The sequence below is a fragment of the Patagioenas fasciata genome, chromosome 18 (assembly GCF_037038585.1).
Source record: "Patagioenas fasciata isolate bPatFas1 chromosome 18, bPatFas1.hap1, whole genome shotgun sequence".
NCBI lineage: Eukaryota > Metazoa > Chordata > Aves > Columbiformes > Columbidae > Patagioenas > Patagioenas fasciata.
Window position 1 is genome coordinate 13,436,677 of NC_092537.1, and position 27,562 is coordinate 13,464,238.

The 27,562-nt window shown below is 52.1% G+C and overlaps 2 protein-coding genes across 13 annotated transcripts in view; both read left to right on the forward strand.

The window, feature by feature from the left end:
* PIK3R5 (phosphoinositide-3-kinase regulatory subunit 5) overlaps positions 1–13,164 on the forward strand; it is a 62,394-nt gene extending 49,230 nt beyond the window's left edge. For 2 of the 4 annotated variants that reach the window (XM_065852700.2, XM_071816487.1), the window contains exons 8-19: positions 496–649; positions 903–986; positions 2,564–3,314; positions 3,413–3,566; positions 3,748–3,873; positions 4,565–4,690; positions 5,481–5,574; positions 6,787–6,863; positions 7,914–8,007; positions 9,411–9,493; positions 9,698–9,810; positions 10,402–13,164. In XM_065852700.2, coding sequence (XP_065708772.1) covers positions 496–649; positions 903–986; positions 2,564–3,314; positions 3,413–3,566; positions 3,748–3,873; positions 4,565–4,690; positions 5,481–5,574; positions 6,787–6,863; positions 7,914–8,007; positions 9,411–9,493; positions 9,698–9,810; positions 10,402–10,543 — 1,998 coding nt within the window. In that variant the 3' untranslated portion in view covers positions 10,544–13,164. The remainder of the gene's footprint in view (positions 1–495; positions 650–902; positions 987–2,563; positions 3,315–3,412; positions 3,567–3,747; positions 3,874–4,564; positions 4,691–5,480; positions 5,575–6,786; positions 6,864–7,913; positions 8,008–9,410; positions 9,494–9,697; positions 9,811–10,401) is intronic. The other 2 variants (XM_065852703.2, XM_071816488.1) reach the window with 2 other exon arrangements.
* Positions 13,165–16,348: 3,184 nt separating this feature from the next.
* The window catches only part of PIK3R6 (phosphoinositide-3-kinase regulatory subunit 6), a 49,230-nt gene continuing 38,016 nt past the window's right edge, over positions 16,349–27,562 (forward strand). For 7 of the 9 annotated variants that reach the window (XM_071816429.1, XM_071816430.1, XM_071816428.1 and 4 more), the window contains exons 1-2: positions 16,349–16,593; positions 25,630–25,815. The gene's annotated coding sequence lies outside the window, so the exon portion shown is untranslated. Of the gene's footprint in view, positions 16,594–20,070; positions 20,231–21,633; positions 21,801–25,629; positions 25,816–27,562 lie in introns of all 9 variants that reach the window. The other 2 variants (XM_071816431.1, XM_071816432.1) reach the window with 2 other exon arrangements.

Below are 27,562 nucleotides of genomic sequence, written 5' to 3' on the forward strand. Positions count from 1 at the left end.
AGTTTCATGCAGTTGGCTGGTGGATTTCCTGACCGAAATAATATTGGATTGATGAAAGGAAAGAAGTTTTGATAACGCTTCTTGTAGAAAAAATACGGGTCTTTGCCTTTTCAGCTTAGACCTGAGATCTATGCTTCTGTTTTGTGAAGTGTGATGTGGGGTAACTCGCCTTTTAACCTTTTACTCCTTTCCCCATCCCTAAATGGAGAAAGAGCCCCTGGATTTGAAACGCAGCAAAAGTGTTTGTTTAGCCAGTGAAACACTTTGCTTTGGTGTTTGGGGTGGGAGCAAAAACCTGTGAAGAAAACCCCTCAGATGTGTTCAAACACGTATTTCTCTTTGCGGAAGTTTGGGGGGGGTCTTGAAGTGGGTAGGAGGTAGAGAAGGGAGAGAGATTTACCCAGTGGAGTAGGTAGTGACCTTCCCCAAAAACCTGTGTGTTGCCTGTGCGGAGAGACCCTCCTCGATCTCTTGCCTTGTCCTCGCTCCCCCCAGTCCAAGACACTGGAAGAGCTCCTGGAGATCTACGCCAGCGCCGCCGATGCGCAGGAGGTCGCAGCCGCCAGCAGCGACCCGGCCCTGGCCCGGGAGCGGCTGCAGTCCGTGCTGCGGGACATCGCCGGCGCCGCGTCCTTCCCGGCCATCGCGGGTGAGAATCCCCCCGGCCCCTCTTTCCTGCAGGGATTTCTGCTGCTCAGCCCCTGCCGCAGCGACGAGCCCTGCGCTGTGAACCAGCCCCTTGAAAAGCAAAATTTCAACTTAGTGCAACCTAGTTGGTGTTCTGCATGACCTGAGCTGCCCAGAACACAGATGTGGGGTGGGTGGCATGTCCCACCAGCCAGGAGAGCTGTCAGGAGGGGTATTGGGGTTCCTGCAAACTAACTCCTCTCCTCTCTTCCCAGGAGAGGCTCAGCCCCGCAAACTCCACCCCATCCGCATCCCTGCTGCTCGCTGCTACACGTACAGCTGGGATCAGGATAACTTTGGTAAGCGGGGGGTGTCCCCATCCCTCCTGATGAGAGCGCAGCCCGCTGCTCCCCGTCACAGCGGGGGCTGAGCAGTGTTTTGTCTTGGCTGGGGCTGCCATGTGGAGCTGGGTACATGACACAAGCTGTGGCTGGAGCCTGAAAAAGCCAGTAATGAATTGTTGATGTTGGAGGAAGAGGTGACATAGTGGATGCCTGTGTCCCCTAGGTGGGACAGGATGCGTGTGTCAGCTCAGGTGTGACGCCTGCTGTGATATTGCAAGCAAAGTCCTCATCCAAGTAGTGGGTGCAAGACACTGGTAGCCCCAAAACATGTTTTGCCAGAGACAAATCACAGAAACACATTATCATTTTGGCCCCTCAAGATCATCAAGTCCAACCATAACCCACCCCTGGCACTGCCCCATGTCCTGAGAACCTCATCTCCGTCTGTCCAGCCCTCCAGGGCTGGTGACTCCAGCACTGCCCTGGGCAGCCTGTTCCAATGCCCCACAGCCCTTTGGGGAAGAAATTATTCCCCAGATCCAACCTCAACCTCCTCTGGCACAACTTGAGGCCGTTTCCTCTGCTCCTGGCGCTTGTTCCTGGGGAGCAGAGCCCGACCCCCCTGGCTCCAAGCTCCTTTCAGGCAGTTCAGAGATCAGAAGGTCTCCCCTCAGCTCCTGTTCTCCAGCTGAACCCCCCAGGTCCCTCAGCCGCTCCCATCACACTTGTGCTCCAGCCCCTCACCAGCTCCGCTCCCTTCTCTCAACTCGCTCCAGCACCTCAAGGCCTTTCTTGGCTTGAGCACTTAATCTGCTGAGCAAAATTGTGCCTTGCATTAGGCTGGGAGAGATTTATTGTACCCAAGTCTGTGGGGATATTTGGTAGAAAGCTCCTCTGCAAGGAGCTCATGCCCTGGAAATAACTGTTGCTGGGAAAGCCTGACCAGGGTGAGATGTCAGGGCACAGTGGGGCTGAGACCCCTGGGACGTTATGGCTCTTCCACCCCCAGCAGGGCTGGCCAGGGAGCCAGTGCCTCTGCCGTGCTCTCAGCCTGGCCGCAGCAGTTTTTCAGGGGAAGCCGTGGTTTCCCCGTCTGCTGAGCTGATCCCTCTGGCTTCCCCATTCCTGGAAGACGTTTTCTGTTCCTGTCAAGGTTTCGTGTTCATTGCCGGCTGGCCCCAGCGAGCTGGACCAGAGCTCTGGCTTGGGCTTTGCAGTGAGTCCAGCCTTGCTGGGAGGCCACCCTCAGTGGGGTGATTTGGGTTTGATAAGCCAAATACCTCGCTTTCATCCTGCCCACTGGTTAAACCTGCATCAGACATGAGCATGTTCTGAAATCTGTGTACGAAGGAAGCAAAACCCCAACTGGTGTTTGCTTTTCGAGAACCTAAACAGAATGTGACCTCAAGGAGAGAAACACATTTTGGTTTGCATTGCATCTGAGCACCTTCTGGAAACGTAGAAGTGTTCAGTCGGAAGTTTTCAGCTCCTTTTCAAAACCATGCTGTAGTAGTGCTGTTGTCTGGGGTCATCACATTTCCAGTGGTTATTCTGGAGCCCGTGCCAGATGTGATCTCCTGATTGCCTTTCAGATATCCTCAATGATGTCCTCAGCAAAGAGTGCAGCGTTGTTGAGCACATGGCCTCGGAGAACGAGGAGGAGGATGAAGAGGAGGAGGTGGAAACTGATGGCTGTTCTCCCGAGCGGGACTCCCTGCTTTCCCCCATCTGTGCCATTTCCAAAGACTCCGTTTACTCAGCGCTGTCGGAAGAGGGATTGAAGCCCTCACGAGTGTCTCTCTTCAACACCTCCAAGGACTCCATCTCAGAACTGACGGTGGTCTCCAGAAAGTCCCTGAAGTCATTTGTCTCCAGCCTGAAGGACTGCATGGACAGTGGGTACGCAGAGGACAGTGACGAAAGCTCCCTGGACACGGCGGGGCGGCTGGAGCTGAAGGTGGAGAAGACCCACCACAAATACAGACAAACCCTGACCACCAAGATCTACAAACTCTTCAAAAGCAAAAGCCAGCTGGTCTTGAGGAGGGACCTGAAGGACTGCCCGGACACGGGCTCGCTCCCGCTGCCCCTGCGCCGGGCCGAGAGCCTGTGCACCCCGCAGGCCAAGCACCGCATCCCGCCGCGCTCCCGCCGCGCTCGCTCGCTGCCGCAGCACGTCCTGAGCCAGCGGCTGCCGGCCCCGCTCGCCCCGCGCCAGCTCAGCCTCCCCCGACGGCCATTCCTCAGCTACGACGAGGACACCAAGGTGTCCACGCTGCGCATCGTGGTCTTCGGCTCCGACCGCATCTCGGGGAAAGTGGCCCGAGCCTACAGCAACCTCAGGTGAGCTGGGCGGTGCGGGGGACCCTGTGCAGGTACCTGGCCCTGCTGGGACACACGGAAGAGCTTCACTCACCCAGGCCTCTCCTGCCTTCTCCCAGGCTCAAGGAGAGCACCTGCCCCTCACTGACAAGGTACTTCAAGCTGCAGTTTTTCTACGTCCCCGTGAAGAGGAGCTGCTTGGCTCCATCGACCCCACTGATGCATCCGTCTCCGTCCCTGGGGGACCTGCAGCTCCGGGCCTCGCCACAGCTGGTAGGTGTCCTGCTGGCCCGGGGCCCATGGTGCCACCGGTGCTCTGCTTGGCCCCGGGAGCAAAGTGTGAGGAGGTGGGCAGGGCAGGCTGAGGAGCATCGCTGGATCTTCCACCAGCTCCAAGCATGGGATGAGGAGCCTGGGAGGACCCCTAGCCTGACCCTGGTGTGTCTGCTTTCAGGATCCCACCTTGGCTCGGACGGAGAGCAGCACCAACGACATCTCCCACTACATCGGCATGTTGGACCCATGGTACGAGCGCAATGTTCTGGGACTGATGAACCTGCCCATGGATGTCCTGTGTCAGGTATGTGTGTGTGAGCTGATGGGGCTCAGCGTCCCCCTTCCCTGAAGGACAGGGTAGCTGAGAGGAGAGCTTCTGCTAGCACTGGGCTACACAGTCACAGAATCACAGAAACCCAGACTTGTGGGGCTGAAGGGACCTCTGCAGATCCCCAGTCCAGCCCCTGCTCATGGAGGGTCACAGAGCAGATCACACAGGTGGGTCCAGGGGGTTTCAGTGTCTCAGAGAAGGAGACTCCACACCCGCTCTGGGCAGCCTGGGCCAGGCTCTGGCACCTCCCAGCAAACAAGTTTCTGCTCATGTTCACATGGAGCCTCCTGTGTTTCAGTCTGTGCCCGTTGTCCCTCACCCTGGCGCTGGGCACCACTCAACAGAGTCTGCTCCATCCTCTGACACCCACCCTGAGATATTGATCCATTGATCAGATCCCTCTCAGCTTCTCTTCTCCAGCTGAACAGCCCCAGCTCTCTCAGTCTCTCCTCACAAGAAAGATGCTCCAGACCCCTCAGCATCTTCGTAGTCATCCGCTGGACTCTCTCCAGTAATTCCCTGTCCTTACACTGCAGAGACCAGAACTGGACACTGGCTGGTCAGGAGGATAGTTTTTGGGCCTGATGGGGTGGGATGAGCCGTGCTGTGTGTCCTGTGGGTACCATGCACTTCTTCAGGGTTGTCACTCACCCTCTTGCTGCAGTCGGCCAAGCCGGAGGCTGAGCCCCAGGAGGACTCCCCGGAGCAGCTGCCCATCCTGGCTGACATGATCCTCTACTACTGCCGCTTCGCCACGCGCCCCGTCCTGCTGCAGCTCTACCAGACAGAGGTGGGTGAAGGGGCTTGGCCCTTTCTCGGTGAAGGGAAAAGGGGGATTTTCTGCTGGTGCCACCAACCGGGAATCTGCCTACGAAGCAGGTGGGGGCCTGGCACAGCCACCATGTGCTGGTAAGCCTGAGCTGGGTCTCTTCTTGTTCCCTTGTACATGAGCTCCTGGCTCAAGGACTGAGAGATGCACGTCCTGCCCAGACAATCCTTAAGTCACACGAGCAATTTTCCATCCAAGTACCTTTCCCTGTGACACAAGTGACTTCTGTCAGGTTATTTACATCACTGGAAGTCCCTCCAGTGCTCTGCTTTCCAAACCAAGCCCCTCCACAAAGCCTGTTTTGCACACCCCGCTGTGTGCACGGCACAGACGCGCTGGGGCAGGTTGAGGGCACGGCTGCAACAACCACTTTGGTTTGGTGGCACGGGACCAGCTGCAGTGAGGCTGTGGCAACCAGAGCTGCTGTTCATGGGATTTTGTCACCCAAAGCGATGCCCAGACCCAGCTGTTAGGCTCATGGTAGGTTTTCTTTCCAGTGGGCTGGGGAGTTTTCTTTAAATGAAAATCAGGTGTTTGGTTTGTTTACTTTGCTGGTGATCTGTTAAAACAGTCAGAAGTACAGCTAAAGGCAAGTGTCACCCCAGGCAGTTGTCAAAAAGGTGTATTTTGAAAATGTGAAAGGGTTCTCCCAAACTGACCGGTTACCTGTAGAAAGGAGTGAGGGGGTGAACGGTGCCTGGTGCGGACTGGGTCTCCTCACCACCACGTCTTCCCTCTTCTCCCCTGGCAGCTCACCTTCATCGGGGGAGAAAAGATGACCGAAGTCTTCATCCATTCCCTCGAGCTGGGCCACTCAGCGGCCACACGGGCCATCAAAGCATCAGGTCTGTACCTGCTTCTGCACCTGCAGCCTCGGGTCCAGGGTCTGCAAACTGGGGGGCTGGGGGGACCATGGGCTGCAAGAGATGTCTGAACCCAGGCTGCATCGTGAGCAAAGGTCCAGGCATCATTTCACAACTTTGGAAGCGAGGCATCATGGTTCTTGCATCCCTCTTCAAGAGCAAAGTTGTGGCAATGCCTTGTTGTTTTTACTGCTGTCGACTCTAAATGTATTTGCAATAAACCAGCTACAAGCCCATTTTCTTCCTCTCATCAACACCTGGCCAAGTGCAGCTCTTCATCTTTAATTTTGCTGCTTTCTGTCAGTAGTGCTTTGTCCAGGAGCGTCATTTATAAAACCCCTCTTTCCATTTTCCGAAGATTACTGGGCAAAGCAAGGTTTGTGCGTGTGTTTGTAGCCTCCCTGCAAGGGGGATCCATGAACTTTTACACTAGCGATTTGTAAAATCAGTAGAGACAAGCAGCAGTGGCAGAAGCATCTGCCTGCAGTGTTGTCCCCAGCTCTCCTGGGTACCAAGGAGAAATGCTGTCTGGTGCTTGCGGAGACATCTCATGGCCAACCAACGATACTGCATTTAAACACACTTAGTTTTTTTAACCAATTGCTTTTCTGTGATCTCGCCTTGTCTTTCTAAACAGAGCTCATAAAATATCTTCCATATAAAGTGTCACCACCCCACTCCCTCAAAATACAGGCTTGGCCAAGACCTCTTTCCAGTAACGCATGGAACCAACAATCCTTTCTGACTTTGATTATTTTATCCCTGGATTGTCTGGCAACACACCACTCAACATCTGCAAAGCATTATCCAGGGGGGAAAAAAAGTTAGTAAGTGTTGGGCACAGTATTTCAAGGCTAATTTAATGTGGGCACAAATATGCCCGGAAAAACCGGAGCAATGTGGCCTTTGATGGCTTTGTGTTTTCCCTGGAGCACTGACCCCTCTGCTGCGGCTAAGCCAGCGCCACTTTCAGTTTTGCAGAGCTGTTTGTTGTGCTTTGTGTTGAAATCTCTGCACTGGTTTCATTGCTTTCTGGCAGCTTTTAAACCACCTTTTCTTTTTGCTCCACAGCTGTGTTCAGCAAACCACTTTTTATCCATTTTCTGTAGGTACCGAGTGTGCTGCTGTATCAGTAGCCCATTGAAGAATGGGGATGAAAGGTGCCGTGTGACATTTGCTCCTTGTTTTGTGCAGGTCCAGGCAGCAAAAGGCTGGGCATCGATGGAGACAGAGAAGCCATCCCGCTAACACTACAGATCGCCTACAGCAAGGTGAGTGCACGGGGCTTCACAAAGACAAATGGGGCCGAAAAATGCTTTAGTGCTGGGCAAGCGTATCTCTGCAGGGGGCCGAGAGAGGCAGATGCTGACAGGCTGCTGGAGGAGCCCGAATCGGAGCCCAGACGAGCCAAACTCAAACCAATTGCTTACTTACTGGCTAACTGGGGGTGGATTTCCACTCCTGTTCAGCCCAGTAAAATAAGGAACATGCAGCCAGGTTCCAGAGACTGGACTCGTACTTGGTGCCGCTTTACACTGGTGGACCTACGATCTTGTGCAGGGCACAGCAGTCCTCCTGCTTCGTTTGTTCCTCTGCAGTTATTTAATGTTAAGCCTGAACAAGGACACTATAGATCCTTTCTTCCCTGTTAGTCAGGTTCACCGTCTAATCCATACATCACATCACATAAATTAACTGTGCTGGGCAACTATATGTAAATTATGTTTGAGATAAAGTTGGAAATAGTCTTACTCTCTCAAAGAACCTGCACTGCTAAAGAATGAAGAAGAGTAAGGAACATTATTCTACCTCACCTACCTGCTGCTTCGTAACCTTCAAAATAGGTTAGCACCTTTGAGATATTGATACGAATAGAAGCAACAAGTGCCTTGCCTGCTGTTCATATCCCTTGTTTTAGATAAAAACAGCACTGTGAGAAAATATGGGTACTGCCCATACCATACATTGTTAGGTATATCTTAAGGTACTGCTTACTTTTCATATAATTAGCAGCACAATTCCTGCATCTAATGGAAACCTACTTAGGTTATAGACTGAGCATGGAGGTGGTAATAAACTTGCTATGTATTTAATTCCAAAGTTATTAACTTTGCATCATTTATCATATGCTCTCGTACTTTTAGTCAGTCTGTACTCTCAGTAATCCAAGATTAAATGAATTTTATTGCCTACCGAAACTTTGTCTGTGCAGATCCAGGTAAATCCATATCTGAGCTAGTCCAGCCAGACGGTTGGGGTGGGAGGGAGGGTGATATCAAGCTGGAGCGTGGCATCTCACGGGCTTTGGTTGGTCTCTGCAGACAGCCATCAGTGGGAGAAGTCACTGGCACGACGTGGAGAAGGTCTGCACATCCGTCAACCTCAGCAAAGCCTGCAAGAAGTATGAAGAACTAGGTAGGTAGAGGTGGTCTCGGTGGCTTTGTGTAGGGAGCAACAGGAGGAACCGGTGGAGCACGTGGATCTTCTGGCTGGAGCAAAGCGGGGATGTGTGACTTCAGGAGAAGATACATGGGAGGTGCCTGGTGTTCCCTGGGGCATCCTGTAGTCCTTGGCTGTGCTTAGCACCATGTCCAGGATGGAGAGCATTTGATTTCCCAAGCTTCCAGTCAGGGAAATGCAATGTCTGGCAGGGACAGTGCTGTCCAAACACCAGGATGAGCACTGGAGGGCGGCAGTTTCCAGGATAACACTTGTTTGGGGAGGAGAGATGGGTAAAACTGTTGTGAAGTGAAGCAGGACCCAGGGAGGGGGTGCGTGTCCTGCCACCCAGCAGCTGTGCCTTGCAAACTTCAGCCCAGTTTCCTTCCTGCAGCTCAGAGATACCTGGTTTTGCTTCATAACTTCTTTTCTAATCAGGTTTCCAGTGGGGTATTAATAACGCTTTGGGCCTTTTAAAAGCAGCAAGACTTTTATTTTGTGTGTGTGTTTCAGAACAATATCTGTTCATTCTTGCTTGATAATTGCTGGTTGGGCAATCAGACATCTAGTTCTGAGTAAACTGAGCTTTCTTTAGCTCTTCTTTCCTCGTGTGCTTTGTGTCTGGCAGCTGTGTTGTTTGTGAGTGGAGTAGTTGGGGCAAGTGAGTGATCTACCAATACAAGACAGCTCCTACATGCCCCATGGAGCTCAACCTAAACCTCTGTCCCTACTGTTGCTGCCCTGTCCATGAAGCCAAACAGACAATCCTGAAAAATGAGAACAAGCAAACAAAATCGGCAGGAATTAATTTTTTACCTCCTCTATACATTTGATTTGGGTGTTTCTGTGCTAGTTCAGGAGCTTCGCTTGTGCTGCCAGCACTCTGGGTTTGCTTCGGGGGGTGTCCTCAGGTTCACACTGTGGAGAAACTTCATCAGTCTCCATCCTTTTAAGATACACCAGGTCCCTTTGATCGTCTCTGGTTTCCACGTCCAGCAGTTTGACCACAGGATGTCACTGTAATTCCAGACATGAAAAAGCGTCCCTGGGTGGACTGCAGGACAGGCCGTGCTGGCAGAGCTAGAATTTCCTCTTGGTGATAGGACCTAGACAGGAAAAAAAACATTGTCCCAAGACAATTAAATGTCCTTTTCTGCTATGTTTAGAAAGCATTTGGAAATTACAGAGGACACTTACCTCTGTGTCTCTGGTGGTTTTCTTTCCGTCTGGGTCAGCACGAGGAGAAGAAAGCTGGAATTGCGTTTTCCCCAGCGGTGGGGTCCTGCTGAGAGCCGCGCGCTCTGAGGGGTGGAGGGACCACCTGGGTTGTCACCAGTGCCCCAGAAGCCCCGAGTGATAACTGTTTTCTTTTGTTACAGCCTCGAAGACAGAGTGTCTCAACCTGACCATGACAGAGGTGGTCAAAAGGCAAAACTCCAAATCCAAAAAAAGCTTCAATCAGGTAACTCAAATCATGGTGCTTTTACTTTTGGTAACAGGATGTCAGCCTGACTCAGCTGGGAGGGCAGCAGGGCAGGAGAGCAGCTCCTTGGGAACACTTTCTGTTGGCCACCAGGCCTGGCCTGGGGGGCCCAGCTCCCCGTTCCTGCACAGGGACAGTGCACCGAGCCTGGCAGCTCCCTCACTCGGACTCTTTTTCTATCAGCAGATCAGTGTGTCCCAGATCAAAGTAGACAAGGTCCAGATTATCGGTCTCCAGTCCTCCTTCGCTGTGTGCCTAGACCAGGATGAGCAGAAGATCCTGCAGAGTGTAACACGGTAAGAACTACAGGCTACGAAGTTGTTGAGGGGTCTGGAGCATCTTTCTTGTGAGGAGAGACTGAAAGAGCTGGGGCTGCTCAGCTGGAGAAGAGAAGCTGAGAGGGATCTGATCAATGGATCAATATCTCAGGGTGGGTGTCAGAGGATGGAGCAGACTCTGTTCAGTGGTGCCCAACGCCAGGTTAAGGGGCAATGGGCACAGACTGAGACACAGGAGGTTTCTTATTTTCTAAATAACCCTGAAGATAAGTGTTTTACTTAACTTGTTTGTTGTGCAGCTCAGGAGACTAGTGGGAGAGTTCATGAGACGAGATGGAAAAGGAGCTGCTTCCCTGTCCCCAAAACATGGGGGATGCAAAAGTTCTCATTTTCTCTAATGAATATCAGAAATTACTCGTTATGGATGCTTCTGCTCTGCATCCTAATCTGAGCCAGATTAAAGACCTGAACTCTCAGCTCTCTAACTCCAGTCCTACTACAGAATGCACTGATTCCTGTTTGTTTGCAGACATTTCTGCTGCACCCAAGGGCCGTGGTTCTCAGCCACACACCTTACTTATAATTTGATTTCTTTTTGTTTCCCTGCAGGTGTGAGATCTCTGTGTGCTACAAACCCAGGGACAGCGATCTCTTTGCACTGAGAAGGTCCTCATTGCCTCCCCAGGACCACTCCGAGTTCCATTCTCTCCTGTGTTTACCCATTGCCACCTTCAGTGGAGCACTGCCATAGAAGCACCCTGTGTCCTCTCAGGACAGACTCGTGTCCAACACCAATACAGCCTCAGGAAAAGGAGGCTGGCCGTCCTCCTTTGGGTTGGAGACCCATCCGTTCTTGTCCAAGACATCCTGCAGCCCAAAGCGTTAGAGCGGTGAATGAGCTGCTCCTGGTCTGGGCTTAGCCCATGCTTGGGGAATGGGAGCGTTGCTCTTGTGCTCTGGTGTCTCTCAGGGTTCCTCAGCAATGGGAGGAAAGTGGTTTCCTTGAGATCTCCACCTGGTTCAGCGGACTGCCAACACCTGATTGGGAGGGCAGGGCGAGGGCAGTGAGATTTTCCTGCCAGCAAAGGGTTCTGTGGCTGTATGTGACAGCAGCCGCAAGACCAGTGTGATCTTGGGGGGCTCATGGAGGGAAATTTTGGAAAATGAATATCCTTGGCTGAGTGGTGGTAGGTGGCCTTCAATGCACATGGAGTTGTGGGCCACCCAACTGAAATCCTGTTGGCATGTCACCCGTAACAGGTCGAGGATGCTCAGGGCAGTTCTTTAAGGACAGGGACAGGGTTTCTTAACATTTCCTTTAAATTCTGAAGGTTGGGTGTCTTGCAGAACAGAGTGACCTACCTGAATCCAGGAAGACCTTGGCGTGGGTTGTAGACTGTTGTTTGCATTCCAGTGAATCCAGTGCAATAAGCCACAGCAGGGCATGGACAGCTTGTCACGTATATGTGTGTTTACTGTAAATCCAGGACCTGCAGGAGATGAACTTCCAATTTCTGCAGAATTCACCTATGAGATGTACTCCCTGATCAGCTCATGTTCTTGTGTCCTGCTCAGCAGCACTGTACCCTAGAGATATCCCAGAGCCTGAATCCTCAATAGTTGCTTGAAATATGACAGGAACCATGCTCGCCCTCACACGAGGCAGGGAAATACCAGGGAAACCACTGGGATTGTCTTAAGCTCACCCAAAGAGGCAGCTTTGCTAGAGAAGGACCCAGCACCAAAAACACTAGTGACACTTGTAAGTGACAATAGGATTTGAGGTCCCCCCATCCCCTGCAAAGAGGCTTTCCATCCTCCTCTGCAAGGCTGTTGGTACAGAATGGTGCAATATTTGAGGGGTTTTAGAGGTATTCTGACCCTTGCCTGGTTTCATAGCTCTCAAGCTGTTTCTCAGTTGGTTTTGGTGGTTGCACTAATGGTAACAGGCAGAAGCACATGCTGCCTGCTACAGGCTAAAAGGAACTTAACACTGGGCACATCAGATCCCTGGAAAAGTCTGGAGGGGACCCTCAATGCTGCTGGGGTCTGCAGGGCTCAGCCACAGCGTGATCAGTTCAGCGCGGGTCCCCTGATCCTGCTGAGAACAGGACCTGATCAGCTCTTAGCACGAGTTAGAACAAGGTTGGGCTCTGTCTCCGAGGGCTGGTGTCATTTGAGGTTAAATCTGCCAGGAAAAGGGCCAGAGCTGCTGGGGGCTTCAGTTGTCTGTGGGGAGCATGTGTCAGGCTTGTCTGCTGGGTTCCTCCACATCCCTCCTGAAGTGTCTGGGGTATCCCTGATGTGCTCTCCACTCTGATCCTGGCCACACGGAACCTGCTTTCTGTCCCTGCTGCCTTTGTTGTTTGGGGACAGCTTGGTCTGGGCCCAGTGGTGAACATCGTGGGTTGAGAAGGTGCCAGCTGGCTCCTTGGTGTCCTCAGCAGCTCTGGGTGCAGCTTCTGCCAGTGGCCAGAAATAAGCAAAATGGGACATGAACATGGTCCTGGGGCCTCTGCACTTCATCCTTCTACTTGAATAAGCCATCCCAAGGATGGTGTTGCATTGTGGACTCCAAGAAGAGACTTTTGCGTGGGGTAAAGCATCACTTGAACGTAAGCAGGTGCTCTGGCTCCACCATGATGCAAACACGGCTTGGACACCCAGCAAGGACCCACCTTCCCTGGCCACGCAGCAGCTCCAGGAGCTCCCATCTTCTCCTGTGTGCGTGGAGCAGCGCCCGTCCTTGCGGGGACACGGAGCCCCTGCCGGGTGCTGCCGGGCCGTCCCTGCTCTCGCAGGGTGGCAGCACACGCTGAGGTCGCTGCCATGCATTCCTGCACATCAGTATTTTAAGTCCAATAGGCTCAAGGGATCAGAAACGCATTTTAATAGCTCTTTCCATGCTCTTGGAAAAAGTTTCCTCACTGACTTTTCATTTCCCAAACAGGTTTGTGTGCGTCTTCTCAAATGGGGCTGAAGTTTGACAGCTGGTGGGGTTTTTTTTGTTCAATACTTCAAAATAGCACCTTATCCTGTCAAAACATTGCTATTTGTGATCGTGATATCAATGGTTAAATATATGCCTGCTGCCGTTAATGAGATAAACCTCCTTGGTTTCAGCCGGCCTTATAGAAATACTAGAGAAGAGAATTTCCGTCTCATAGAGAAAAACAAGCGCAAACTCTGGGGACTCATAATCCTGATTAAGGTTTTGACCTCTGATGCTTTCTGGAAATGAAAGAAGTTCGAGGTTCTTTCAGGTCATCCTTGTACATATGTGCAGCCATGTAAAGTCTGTGCTGATCTGTAAAATACTGTTCAAAGAACTTTTAAGGTAATTGTAAAATATTAAATGTTGATTTATTTCAAGTACAGTGTTTGAGTCAAGTAATTCCCGAGCAAGGGGGAGGCACAGGAGGGTTCGTGTCTCCATGAGGAGGGCAGGGAGCACCTGGGTCCACAGCATCACAGAATCCCAGAATGTCAGGGGTTGAAGGGCCCTGGAAAGCTCATCCAGTGCAATCCCCCCATGGAGCCGAACACCCAGCTGAGGTTCCACAGGAAGGGGTCCAGGCGGGTTTGAATGTCTGCAGAGAAGGAGACTCCACAGCCTCCCTGGGCAGCCTGGGCCAGGCTCTGACACCCTCACCAGGAAGAAGTCTCTTCTCAGATTTAAGTGGAACCTCCTGTGTTCCAGTTTGAACCCATTGCCCCTTGTCCTGTCACTGGTTGTCACTGAGAAGAGCCTGGCTCCATCCTCCTGACACTCCCCTTTCCATATTGATCCCCAGGAATGAGTCCCCCCTCAGTCTCCTCTTCTCCAGCTCCAGAGCCCCAGCTCCCTCAGCCTTTCCCCACACGGGAGATGCTCCACTCCCTTCAGCATCTTGGTGGCTGCGCTGGACTCTCTCCAGCAGTTCCCTGTCCTTCTGGAGCTGAGGGGCCACAACTGGACACAATATTCCAGGTGTGGTCTCCCCAGGGCAGAGCAGAGGGGCAGGAGAACCTCTCTGACCTACTGACCACCCCCTTCTAACCCACCCCAGGATGCCATTGTGGAGCAACTGACCCGAGAGCAGGAAAAGGCTCATAAAGTCATTATGTTGGAGAACTTGGTCCCAGAGGGCACGACACGGAGACCTGCAGAGGTTAATTGGGCTGCTTCTGTTCTGTGAGTAGAAAAGCAGGTTTTGATGCTCTAAGTGCAAAATTGGTTCCATGCTGGATGAAGGAGAAAAGAAACTCACAGAGCTTGTGTGTGCAAGGTGGGATCTGTGCAGACCCTTCCCTTCCAGGAGGCTCCTTGACCTTTTCGGTGTTGTTTCGCAGAGAAATACGAGTTACCCCAGGAACTGAGCAGGGCAAGGTCCAGCCCTGGGGCACAGCAGAGCCCTGGGGCGCAGGGTGAGTGCTCGAGGTCGGCAGGTTTTTGCCCAGCAGCCGGGTTTTGGGGTATTTCTAACTTGCAAATCTCTTGTGCATCTTTGGGGATGAACAGTTTGCAGACAGAGCTGTTGCCACTGAAGGTATTCTGAAATATGGAATGACACTTGCAAACATTTAATTGCCTCAAGGGTTGCCTTCTCTTTCTGTGGATGTTCAAGGAAACAGCCTTAGTTGGTAGGCGTGAGGGCCAGTGTGTTGTAATCAAATGAACAACCTGAGAAAAAAAACAGATGGGAATAACTTTTGTTAATCAGCACTTCATGATGTATTAGCTATCATTTTTTTCACTCTGATTAGAGAATAACAACAGGCGTTCTTTAAATAAAAAGAAAGGGATCTTTTGAAAAGACAAATAAAAATCAAAAGGAAAATACTTCATTTTCCAAGCTGGAATGCCAACCTGCTTTTGTTTGTTCTCAACCATAAAAAATCCCCAAACTCTAAACCACAACTTCCCCCTTCCCCATTCTTTCCTTTTTAAAAATAAAAGTGGAAAGAGGTACACACATGCTGAAATCTGATGCAGAAAGTACTTTCTTCTAAAAACATGCATGATGAAAAGTTCAGGATCAGGGCTCAAGTCTCAAGTGCTGCATAGCTGAGGGTTGGGTTCTTGGAAGTACAAAAGATTTAGCAAACAGCTGCTGATAAAATAAGTAAGGCAGGGCTAAGACTACACTATTTAACAAAACTAGTTTTGCCTCTTGTGGTTATGGTCAAATCAACTCGAAAAGAGTCTTTTGCAATTCTCGCAGCATCAAAACTGAGTGGGTGTGTGGTGAGTCTGCACCTGCGAAGGACGGGAAGATGGGGACAAGGTGTGTTTGGTGTTTCAGGCCCAGAACACCAACTTATATTTGCTTCCTGAATGAGGTTACAGCAATAGAAGTGCTTTGGGAGTTTGGTGTGTGTTAATTTCTCCCAGTGTGTGGGGTACCAGTGTGCCACAGGGGTTGGGTGAGAGCCAAATCTGCCACCCCAGAGCCACCGCGGCCCAGTGCTGGCAGAAATCAGAGCTTGGCACATGCATCAGTTGGGTTGCTCAGGGTCCAGCCAAGATCTGAATAGCTTCAGGAATTAAGATGTTCTAGTGCATGAAGTGAAGAACAGCATGAGCCTACAGAGGGGTCATTGACTGTCTGTTGCTGATCGAGTGGCTAATTAGAAATACAAAATGAGTTAGCATCGACAGTCAGGAAAGAATCTGCCTGTCCTGGAACCACTGTTACAGACGCTTTCTGACATTCTCTTGAAAGCTGGAAAACACAGGTGCCCTCCTCTTCTATTAAGTGGGGCTATCAAACCCGCCTCCCATGGTCTATGTAGGTCATCGACAGGTCGTTTAAATGGAAACATTGCTGTGGAACATGATGAATGCTCCCAAGGGCAGCTGTAACTTGCAGCACGTTGGGTGAGGGAAAATAAACTCTCACTCCTAAATCCAGTATTTGTTCAGACTGCTTTTCTCTAGCTTTACTGTCACGTTGGGGAAAAAAAGCTTGTTTGCAAAGCTCTTGTGATCTGGAGAGCTGAGCAGAGCTCTGCCAAGCCCAGCTCAGGACGCAGCCTGGAGAGCTGGAGGCTGCACAGGGGCTTGTTGAGCTGGGACCAAACCAGCCCGGGCCCTGGGGTGGTGACGGGGCCTCGTGTAGGGACCTGCCCGTGCAGCTCGGCACTTCTGATCCTTTCCTTGTGCTCAACGAGGTGCTTGTCAGAAGTGCCAGGGCAAACATTTCTCTTGTATTTTTGCTTCCTGGTAGATGAATGTGTAGTTTCACAGGTGGCATCTCCAGCTGCCCTGCAGTGAGACACCGGCACGTGGGGGGTGACATGGGGTGTGGAAGCCAACAAGGACTTGGGGTCATTGGACCTGAATTGGGCTGTTTCCTGGAAATCTCTTACCCGGAGGTATTTCAAAGGTGCTCATCTGCTCTCTCAGCGGCAAACAGCAGAGAGCAGCCGGGCACCCCGGCCCCGCGCAGCCCCTGCACGTCAGGGCAGGATTAAGGTGCCCAGGGCGCCCCCTCGGTGAGAGGTCACAGCTCCACAAGCGCCGCCCCCCCGTGTGCTCCGCGGCCGTGTCTCAGATTTCCTCCCGCCCGAGCGGAGGCACCGGGGGTGGCTCAGTCCCGCTGGCAGCGAGCGCCGAGCGGCTCCTGGGGCGGGCTGCCCAGCCACGGCACCGTGCCCAAACCCACCCCTCCGGCAGCCACAGCGTCTGCCTGACCGGGGGGTTATCCGGAGACCCGCCAAAAATCCGGCACTTTCGGAAACAAAGGGAGAAGTGGAAGAAAATCCAGGGAACATCTTCTCCTGCCCCAGTTTCCATGGCGGCTGCAGGTTCCTGGACTGGTAGGTCAGGCTTTTCCCCATGTGCATGATTTAGCTGGTGTTACAGGTGATTGTAAGGTAGAAAAGATTGGAAATTTCTGTGAATGTTGCTGATTTCTGAAGGATTTTGGCCAGCACCTGTGACTGAAAGGGACATCTGACTCCCTGTTTGTCTTGGGCCTGACCTTTGCTCAGGACTAAGGAGGGTGAAGCTGGACAAGTGAAACATTTCTGGGCGTTGCTTACTGTTCTTAATAATACACCCGGCAGGGATGGAGCTGTGAAGTGACAGAGTCGCACTGCACGCTGACCCGCACACACACCTGTGCTTTCCTACTGTACAAAATATGTGGCACTATTTGATATGTTAAAAAGAAACGTGCAGTGTGGAGGTTTACATCCCCCATCTCTCCTGGTAATGCCTGCTCCTCCACTGTCCTTATCTTACTTGTGCTAATTAATGATTAATTAAAAATTAGCAAAGCTCCCTGTGCCTGCATGAGGAACAGAGTTTTCCTAGTAGGGAAAATTCACCTGAGAACAGTAATGGTGTACTGATGATGCAAAGTTGCATAATTATCAATACTTTCAGATGCAGCACAGGTCCTATTGCCTGTGTTCCTATGCCATGGTGCATAGGAATGGTGCCTGGTGCAGGCAGATGACTGCATGAGAACAGGGTGGGCTTTTCCATGCCAAACCTGACCTCCTTCCAGTGGTCACCTCCATGCCCTTGTCACCCCCTCTCCCCTCCACAGGCACCTCCTGCAACACTGGCAGAAAGAAATGCAAAACCTAGAGGGTTGAAGCCAGAGCAGACGTGTCTAAAAACTGAGATCCAAATCAAAGTGACCATGAATGTTTGGTGATGGTTGTCGTAGAGCTAGGTTAACTAGACTTGGGTTTGAGATCAAACTTTCTGGACATCAGCAGGCTGATATAATGCAGAGTATTTAGCTGGTGTTTCCATCTGCAGAGAGGAGCTGCGGGTGGCTCAGCCACTCAAACGCTGTCCTCACAAGGCTGGTCCTGCTGCTGGATGTGTCCCCTCTTCTGCGCCAGGTCTCCTGTCTGATCACTTTATGGCCAAAGTGATTCATGTCTCGTTGATTCGTTCTCCCTTTGGCTTAGGAAGCTGAATGGCTCATGAAAAGGTCCATACCTGGTGAGGCTGGGACCAGGAAGAGTAGGAAACACTGTTTTCAGTGATGATGTTAGATTGGCTCAGCCCAGCTTGCCAAGGCACTGATGACTGCAGTGTCCTTCCAGGAGATGCTGTGAACTGAGACATTGCCCCTTGTACTCAGAAGTCTGTGGATGGATCTGTCAGGACACTCAGAACCTGGGTCCTCCACATTCTGGTCTACCAGAAGATCTTCGCTGGTGGCAAACTCTGTCACATCTCCCAGGAGCGACTCACACAGTGCTGCCCGTCTGCGCGGTCTGTGGGCACCGGCTGGGCGCTGACTTGTAGGGAAAAATGAGAGCCTGACTCATCATACTTCCCCTGTACCCATGCACGTGTTATTTCCCATAGTTGGCCTTTATATTTACTTGCTGTCAACAGTGGTCCAGGCTAAGCCACTTGAGCACAGGATCTGAGAGGTTCCTAGAAGAAAGCTCAGCCCATTGAGGAGGGTTTTCCTGCATAGGTACCCAGCTGAACTCTAATCCTAAAGCCGCTGATTACATTTTTTGCGTCTGTTTTATGGCCAATTTTAGTGGTGCACTGGGCACAGGCAGCAATGGGGCAGAAGGCAACGTTCTGCAGCCAGACTGAGCAAGAGAAGAAGGGACTGAGTGCAGGTGCCATCTCCTGTCTGTGTGTGCTCCAGACCATCATCTGAAGCCCGTCATGCTGTGGACCGGGTGACTGAGGGGTGTGCAGTTCCTCCGAGATGTGACGCGCTGGAACCAGCACGAACAATCTGGGTAGGGGTGAGATTGTGTGATAGCTGAGATTCCTCCTCAGTGTAACTTCACAGCCATCACAAAAGGAAATACGTGCTAATCTTTAGTTAGAAGCCAACCTCTTCCCGTTCTAAGGAGCAATGTGACTTGAGCCTGTGTGTAACCAAGACTAGTAATTTTGCCAGTCCCTCAGGCCAAAGACAGCTCTGATGGAGGGTAGGCTTGAAGCCTTAAAATACTGGGGAGATGCCGACGTTCATGCTGCTTTCTCTGCTTGCTTGCTGAAGGAAGAGCAGAAGAGGCATCTATCTTGATCAGAAATTGCCCAAGGAAGGACGCTTTGGTGAGGAGAAATGGTGCCTGGAGTCTGGGCTCTACAAGGGTAGGGACACCTGGTTTCTAACTTGTCTCTACAAGTCTCTTTGCTGGAAGCCATCGGTAAAGAATGACTTGCCTCAGGACCTGTGGCAGTTTTTGTGGGACCACGTTAATGCTCTCCAGCAGCCTTCCCACGCTGTCCTCTGCCCCTGGGCTGCTCAGGAGAAATTACCTCTGAGTGTCCTGATGGGCAGTGTGCTGAGGACTGCAGCCCACCGCTCTGGCTGTGCTGCAGGTCCCCTTGTCCCTTTTCCCCCAGCTTGGCCTTGGTGGCTACATTGAGCAGAGGGTCCTTCTTCAATGACATGGTGGATGCCCAGTGCCGGGTGGAGGAACAGACCGAGCCTACGTTGTCCTCCATCCCGCTGGCCCCAGCTGGGCATCTAAGTGACTGCGTGAAAATTTGGCTGGAGCCTGGAGGTCCGTTGGTGTAGATGGGCACCCACGAGCTGGGTGCAGCCCGTGACTCGTATGGCTAATGGCTGTTGATCAGTGATTGCAAAACACGGCTAAAGGAGGTCGTGATATCTTTGTGTTTCTCACTTTCTATTGGAAAGTGATTACAAATAGTTCAAGATAGTGAGAGATGTTTTCTGAACTCTGCCGGTATAACTAGTGTGTCTAACTGTGGGTTGGCATGAACTGAGTCTATTAGTCATTTTAAATCCTTTGAATGCCCCTTGAGTATACAACCATGCCAGGAAGTACACATAAGAGTATTTATCTACATGCTTATTTTGCTGTATGTATCATTTGTACAGCATACGCACTGAGTTTGTGTATAGAATCATAGAATCATAGAATCATCCTGGTTGGAAGAGACCCTCAAGATCATCGAGTCCAACTGTAACCCAACTCTGGCACTAAACTACGTCCCTAACCATGTGTATGTGCGTGCTGTAATACGAATGACAGATACAGTACAGACGTGGGCAGCTGGGCGGATGTAAACCTCCACACTGCACGTTTCTTTTTAACACATAAAATAGTGCCACATATTTTGTATGGCAGGAAAGCACAGGTGTGTGTGCGGGTCAGCGTGCAGTGCGACTCTGTCACTTCACAGCTCCATCCCTGCCAGGTGTATTATTAAGAATAGTAAGTAAAGTGATATAGATAGATATGGCTTGGTTATGAACATATGATCTAGACAGATAGAGGAGGTGGGTGCATATTCATGCTTTTTACATAAAGTTTCTTTTTCAATAGACATGTGAAAATAAAATGATATTAATTAAAACTAAAACAAACCAACAAACAAAAATTAAAAAAAGAAACCTCAGCAGCCCTGTCCCTTCGAGCAGCTGCAGCCGGGCCCTGGGGAAGCTCCAAGACGTGGGTTGTGCCCCAGGACACCCCCAGCTCCTTGGTGAGTGATTATTTTCTTCTGGAAATATCCTGGAGTGAGCCCTTGTCCCCCAGCCCCCCGGCAAGCGATTCCTTCTGCCGGGTACCCCTGAGTGTGAATTAAGCGGGGGTGCGCAGGCTGCGGATTATCATTCCTGTGTGCTTGTAAGGTAATAATGTCCCCAGCTGGTACACTGAACCTGCAGTTTATTACCCCCCCAGCTTGCATTGGTTTTTGTTGTTTGGTTTCAGTTTCAATTCCAAATTAAAGTTGTTTTAAGCTTGTTGTTTGCTTGGAGTCATTTGGGGTGGCCTCCATGACAGCAAGGGGCAAACAGCAACCGCAAGAGCATCTCAGCACCAGGAAAGGCAAAGGAGACCCCGGGCTCCAGGAGCAGGACGTGACAAGGGAGCGTGCCAGCAGCGAGGGCAGGCAGGGGAGAGCTGATCCGGCCCTGGCTGGAGAGAGGAGCCCTCCGTGGATGGCATTGGAAGTGTTAAGTCCGTGTTTGTGTTGCCTGGGAAGAGCCCAGCTGGGAGCTGGCGGCTTCAGTGTAACTGTCACCCCCAGGGCCGGGTCACCTGGTGCAAGGTGGGTCCCCTCAGGAATGTCCCATGCTTTAAATCACCTGACATGAAGAAATTCCTGCCGAGGTGCTTCAGGACTCAGCTGAGGGTCCCTCTGGCAGTGACTTTTGGGAATGGGCAGAGGAAAAGTGAGTTTGTGAGAGAGGAGAAGGACACGTGAAGGACCAACCTTCAGAAAGGGGGAAGGAGCTGGAGCTCAATTCAGCTGCTGGGAAAATGCCAGCGCAAACAAACCAACCCTTTCCAAGTACCTGGAGACAACGGGGCAGTGAAGAGTTTGTCAGAACCGTACTGGGGATTTATGAGAGCCAAATCAAGTTTACTTTGGCAGCGTGGTGAACCCCGAGGATGTCAAAGAGCCATCTGAACACAGGAGTTTCTGACACCACCTCTCCTGTGCTGCTGTGAGGGCACTGGGGAAGCACAGACCCAGTGCAGCCACGGCAAGCTGAATGGGTGGCCAGTGGCCATGCTCCGAGCGAGGGCTCATTGCCAGGCTGGGAGGATGGAGGACATTGGCTGGGCAGGGGCTGTCCTGCTGGTGGGGCTTTCCAGTCTGTTAACGAGACTGGAGATGGAGCAAAGTGTGACTAAATGACTTTCATAGGCGAGGTTGTGCAGGGTGGTGACTGCACCAGAGAACTGGAATTTAAAGGGAATTGAGGTGAGTTCAGGTTTTTTAACCTCTCCATACGTTGTCATTCAACAGGGATAAGTGCCAGGTTTCCCCTTGGAGCAGGGGTGGCAGCTGCATGGTGGGGGCAGCGGTTCTGCTGGAAAAGCCGTGGGGAAGCTGGGCGGTCACAAGCGGGCTCTGAGCTGTCATTTCTCACGCAGATGTCACAGGTCAGGCTTTACCAGTGTAAGGAGGAGCACCACTGGCATCAAACAGCCAAGCCCACCTTCTTTCCTCTGTGAACTGCTGAACGATGGACAACGTGGCCTCTGAGATGTCGTGTTTAGACTCAACTGGAGAAAGATGTTGCAAGACGCATTCAGGTTAGGTAGGTGAACAGGCAGTGATGGTCACGGGGGAGCAGAGATGGTCGTTGTGCCTCGGGCATGCACTGAGGGCTGGGTTCTGGGTCCAGCGCTGTCCTGGGATTTTCTGAAGAAGCAAGCCTTGGGACTGAGCACCAACCTGCCCCTTTCTCTGCCTTACGCGGCACTGGAAGCTCAAGCAGCATTTCAAAAACCCTGCTCATTCATCCTGAAAAACAAGTGTAGAAACAGCTTCTCCACTCAGCTTATCAGCTCAACAAGTGAATCAGAGTGACTGTGATTAAAAAGAGCTGTTTCCTGCTGCGCGTTATCTCTGGCAGAACCGATAAGCTTGAGGATTTGATCTTGTTCCAGAACTGTCACCTCGGTACCCACGGAAGAGATGTAAATTCTGGGAAAAATATCCTGGGAGGTGTCTGCAGAAACCTATAGCCCTTGGCGTACATGCAGCACTTCAAATTTAGACAAAAAACAATCTCTCACCACTTGAAGCAGCTGATCTCTTCTCGGCACCGGCACCCCACGCCAGCGCCGGCGTGTCATCGGCACGAGGCGGCCGCAGCACCGCCCGCCGCGCCGGACGCGTTTCCTACGGGGACCTCAAAAGTTTCCTGCTCCCGAGTGTGTGACCTCGACTCGCAGCGGGTTTCTCGTTGCCTGCACTGCTGGGCAATTGGTTCTGTGATACCAGCTGTGCAATTGCAGCCTTGAAGATGATGGGAACTGGTCTCTATGTGGGGTGAAAGGACAGAGCTTGCTGGTTTGCTCGTGCTTGTCACAATCAATTTGCTTGGATTTCCAAGCCTGTAATTAACGTGTAGATGAGCAGTCATGTCTCCTGGTGGTGGTACTTGTACAGTCTTTATCAGATAAAATGACATTTTCCACCCTTGCAGGACATACTGAAATGCTGCTCAGACTTGAACAATCCAGGATTTATTACTATTATCTTCTGCTTACTTTTATCTCCTTATTATGATTTTTTTTTCAAGACAAAAAAAAAATAAATGTTGGAGATTACTTAGTTTGGAGAAATGAGAAAGGGAAGTTGAAGACCATCAAACTGGCTGTTTGCTTTGGCTTTCCCTCTCCCCAGATCCCTCCCTCTTCTCTGTTTGCTAAAGGTGGAGTAAGACTAGAATTTGGTTGAATTTCAGGGTGGAAAACAGAATTGTGACATTAAAATATTGCTTGGTTTGTGACCTGTTCCCTTATAAACTGGAAAAGAAATCATCCATTGACTGACGCGCTGGGGATTTGGACATGTGCCGGGAGGAGGTTTCCTGCGGGAAGGGTGGTTTAGAAGGAGCGGAGCTCAAACAGCTCCTTTTCTTTATTTCAGGAGACAAACTCCTTCCATGTCAGGGGGATTCAGGCCGGTTTAAAACTGTTGTGTATTCCATTGATGCACAGAAGTGTACAGGTCTCCTGCAATACCTGTAAATCACGGAGGACAGCTTAGTACCTCTCTATTTTGATTCTCTCCTATTTTTTTAAGTTTTGTGACTGAAGCCTTTGTTTGAGCAGGGTCATACCTGGCTCTTCCTCTTGCTGTTGCCAGCACAGGTTGTCAGAGGTGTGATATCATCTGGGGTGATATGACAGTTTCTCATCTTGTTCCCAGGGTGACATTGGTCTCTGTGTTTCGGTGTCTAATGACAGTAGCTGCTAACGGGCAGCTCATTACAGAAAACATGGAGAACCAACCGACTGAGAGAGCTGGGGTGTTCAGCTGGAGAAGAGAAACTCTGGGGAGACCTTAGTGCAGCTTTTCTGTACTTAAAAGGGACCGATAAGAAAGATGGGGACAGACTATGTAGCTGGGCCTGTTGTGATAGGACAAGGGGTGATGGTTTAAACTAAAGGAGGAAGATTCAGGCTGGATGTGAGGAAGGAATTGTTGCCCTGAGGGTGGTGAGAGCCTGGCCCAGGTTGGCCAGAGAGGTGGTGGATGAACCATCCCTGGAGACATCCCAGGCCAGGCTGGACGGGGCTCTGAGCAACCTGAGCTGGTGAAGATGTCCCTGCTCATGGCAGGGGTGGCACTGGGGAGCTGGGAAGGGCCCTTCAACCCAAACTATTTTATGATTCTATTATCAAGACTGAGGGACTGACACAGGACAATAAGCTTTTGAACAGTGCCACCCAAAACCTTAGCTGAGGCGTGCTGAAGAAGCTAATCCTGATGCTAGCGGGGACAAAGCTTTTGCAAACAGGATTGCTTGTGTATATGCCATAACCACGCTTTCCACAGGGCTGGCCTGAGGTCCACCGGCACCGTTGCGCTCTGCAGCGACTCTGCACCGGCACCAGGACACGTGTGTCTGTGTGTCCTTCGTGAATGGGAGCAACTATGAATGAAAACAGGACAGGGGAAATGAGGATGTTATCATCCGCTGTTTTGTGCTGCTGCCGTTTCCCCGGAGCCTTCCTGCCCGGGGACGGCTGCTCCCGGCACAGCGCGCCGGGGAAGGGATGCTCAGTGCAACAATTTGGCACCAGTGCAGCGGGTGGGAATTGAATGCGAGTAACGCTGACAGCCAGTTAAACTGCCCCCTCCTGCCTTTCTCTCCTAGTCAGGAAGGAAGTCGGTTATTTTTAAGTCTGGGGCCCAGGTATGTAACTATACCTAATCCTGTTTCTTGTGTAAAAGAAGATGGGAAGTGATACAGTATCAGCTGCAGTTCCCACACTCCCTCCAGAAGTACTTTCTCCCTGCAACTCACTTACTCCAGAAAAGCTCGGCGGCTCTAGCACTGCTCTAGATAACCCATGGGGTGTTGAGGTGGTCTAGCAGGGCCCCGGCCATGAGTAGGGATGTCACAGCTTGTGGCAGTCCCTCGCTGGAGGGGTTGGCCAATGCTATTGAGCTCTCCTGAGCGCAGTGAATTGTGTCACCCCCTCAGCTGTCTGGTGTGACAGAGCTGGCAGGTTCACCCCAACCCTGCATCCACATCCCGCAGGAGTGAGCCTTCATCTCCTGGGTGGGCTGGGCTGGATGGGTTCACGTGTCCCTCCCATGTGCCAACATGGGTTTGTGCCAACGTGCAAATGCGTCTCAGCCCTGAGCACTGGTGCAGGGACAGACCCCGGCAGCCCTCAGCAGCCTCACCTGGGGCGTTCGAGCTCATCCCAGGAGCCGCACTCCTGACACTGAGTCACAGGTGGTGACAATGTGATGCCCTGCTGAGCAAAGCCAGACCTGCTCCAACCAACGCGCAGCCAACACCTTTGCCAGGGCAATGGCAATTTTTTCCATGAACGCGCTCCAGAAGGGGCCGGGCATCCCCTGGCAGCGGGCAGGGCTGCTCTGGGCAGCTGCGGGGACAGCGCTGGCATTGAGCAAAGGCAGATGTGAGCGCGATGCTGCGGGCGGGAGGCGCTGGCAGAGGCACAAAATGCCGCGCTTGGAACGGGGAACTGGAAAAGTGCCTCCTTGGACAGACTTTTCCTTGTCTCTCGTAGCAACACTGTTTATTTTGAGGTGCTGGGTGTGCAGCCTCAGGCACTCTCTGCTGGGCTGGGAGCCGGCAGCGCTGGAGCAGTTGTCCCCACGCTGGGTGGTGGGTGACACAGCGGAGGCTGTGCCAGCATCGGGGCTCATCACGTCTGCCCCCGGACAGGCTCGTCCCAGAGCAGCCTGACCGGTGCGGCTGGTTTTTGGGGATTAGGGGCAGAGGACGGCTGAGCCCTCTTTCTCCTGCTCCTGCATGTCCGGAGATCACCAGCCGAGTGCGACCCGCACGGGGACAGCTTTCTCCTTCGGAGACTTCTCTGTGAAAGAGGAAGTCGACTCAAAATAACTCCAGTGCTTCCCTTTTCGCTTTGCAGACTTTGAAGTGTGCTGCGGAGCCCGGCAGCCGCCCTGGTGCTTTCCCAGCACCCCCGACCTCCTCGCCGAGAAGAGCAGACCCACGATGACTCCTCCAGGACCCCGCTCCGTCCGCCCGTGCTGGACAGGACCTCGGGCACACGTGTGACTCACCAGGCTCCCCGGTGCCTGCCCTGAAGAAGCAGGTAGGAGTCCTGGAGGGCGCGTTGCTCCTGGGTCTGTGCATGGGGAAGTGCAGTGCTCGTCCTCTGCCGCATCCTTTCCATGCTCCTTTGGGGGAATCTGCTGCTCTGTGGGTCCCCAGTGCTGGGATTTTGCTGGAGAGAGCTTGGTCTTAGTGCTGCATCGCTGTGGGTGAAAGACCCTGGAAAGCACTTGAACAGTGTCGGTGCGGTTTTCTTTCCTGGGGTGAATTAGAGGAGGGCTGCTGGTGGTGCTGGAGAAGAGGAACATGCTGCTTATGTGCAGAAAGGGAATATTTATGCGAACTTCCCCTGCTGCACCCCACCAGCAAGTGGGATCCTGGTGGGACACACAGGGTTTGCCTTGGAGCCTGTCCCAGGGAGGAGCGTGGGGACTTTCCTGCCTGTACCCCGGGAAGGACACGGGTAGTTTGGTGTTGTTACTGCCCTGGCACTCGTTCAAGGCCCCTGGCCGCTCGTTGCACACACGTCCCCCATGCACACCCCACAGAGAGCCGGCAACAGCCCAGATGGGTGAGTGAATTACATCACTGATTTGGGGCTGTTTCAGCACTAGCTCATGCTTATTCATTTTGCTCTGTGTGAAACAACTCCCATTTGCAAGGAACGGAGTCACCTGCCCAGAGCTGCTCCCGGCCAGCGTTGCCATTGCTGGGGGTCCCCCGTTCCAGCTCCTTGCCCCAGGGGGTGGGCAGTGCTCGTGCATCCCTTGCCAAGCCCCAGGTTTTGCCGCAGCCGGGGTGCCGGGCTGGTGCACGCTCCAGCGCTGGCTGTTCCTGCAGTCGTGTGGCCGCTCGCCTTCCCCTCCCCTTGGCCCAGGGCCCGATGTGTCCCTTGGGGACCCTGAGCGTGGCAGCAGCCACATGGCAATAAACAGCGATGGCAGCAGCGATAGTGAGGAGAGTGCAGCAGCCCCGTCCAGAAAGGAAACAAAAAGGAGATCGCTTGGGGGCAGATCTTGAAAAAAACATGTAGATGAGCCAACTCTCTGCAGCAGGCGTGTTTTAGTCCTCTTCCCCTCTGTGCCCTGCCGACTGTTTTCCTCTGGCAGCCGCCCCGTGACCGCTCACCTCCCTGGGATGCTGCTGCCCTCCCATGAGAGCCGCCTGTCTGTGCAATGGCTTAATCTGAACACAGAAACAAATTCCTCTGCACTCAAGGACTGACTTATTAACTCTGAGTATTACACAAATTTTTTAGGTGTGTACTTGTTTGGTACTTTCCTTGTAGAGTGAGTACATGACTCTGAGGCTTTGGTTCTTTTAGTCCTGTTTCTTCAAGAGGCAGAGCAATGAGACTTCACATCTGTTGCCTGTTGGTCAGTCTGTTGATAACAGCCCCCATGCCCCACTGGATGGCCCCAAATCTGACAGGAGCAGACTTCTTGGCACAGAACATGGTAGCACAGGGTAGGTAGCCATGGTTTTATTTGGGTTTCCTTATGAGACAATATGCTCAGACTGTTGGATGACAGAAACATTGCTTTCTTTTTTGCTACGAGAAGATAATCTCTGGTTCATGGAGGGGCTTTGGGGAAGACGACTGGCCACTGTTCGCCATTGCCAGACACTGACTTGCACATCCCCATTGCAGCGGTTGCCATTTTGTCTTTCCCGTTCAGATGGTTTCCCCCGGGGTTCCTGTGAATGCTGTCTCAGGGCAGTCGTGCTCGTGTTGGACACCATCTCACTGCGTGGGTGACAGGGACCTTGATGCAAAACCTATTTGT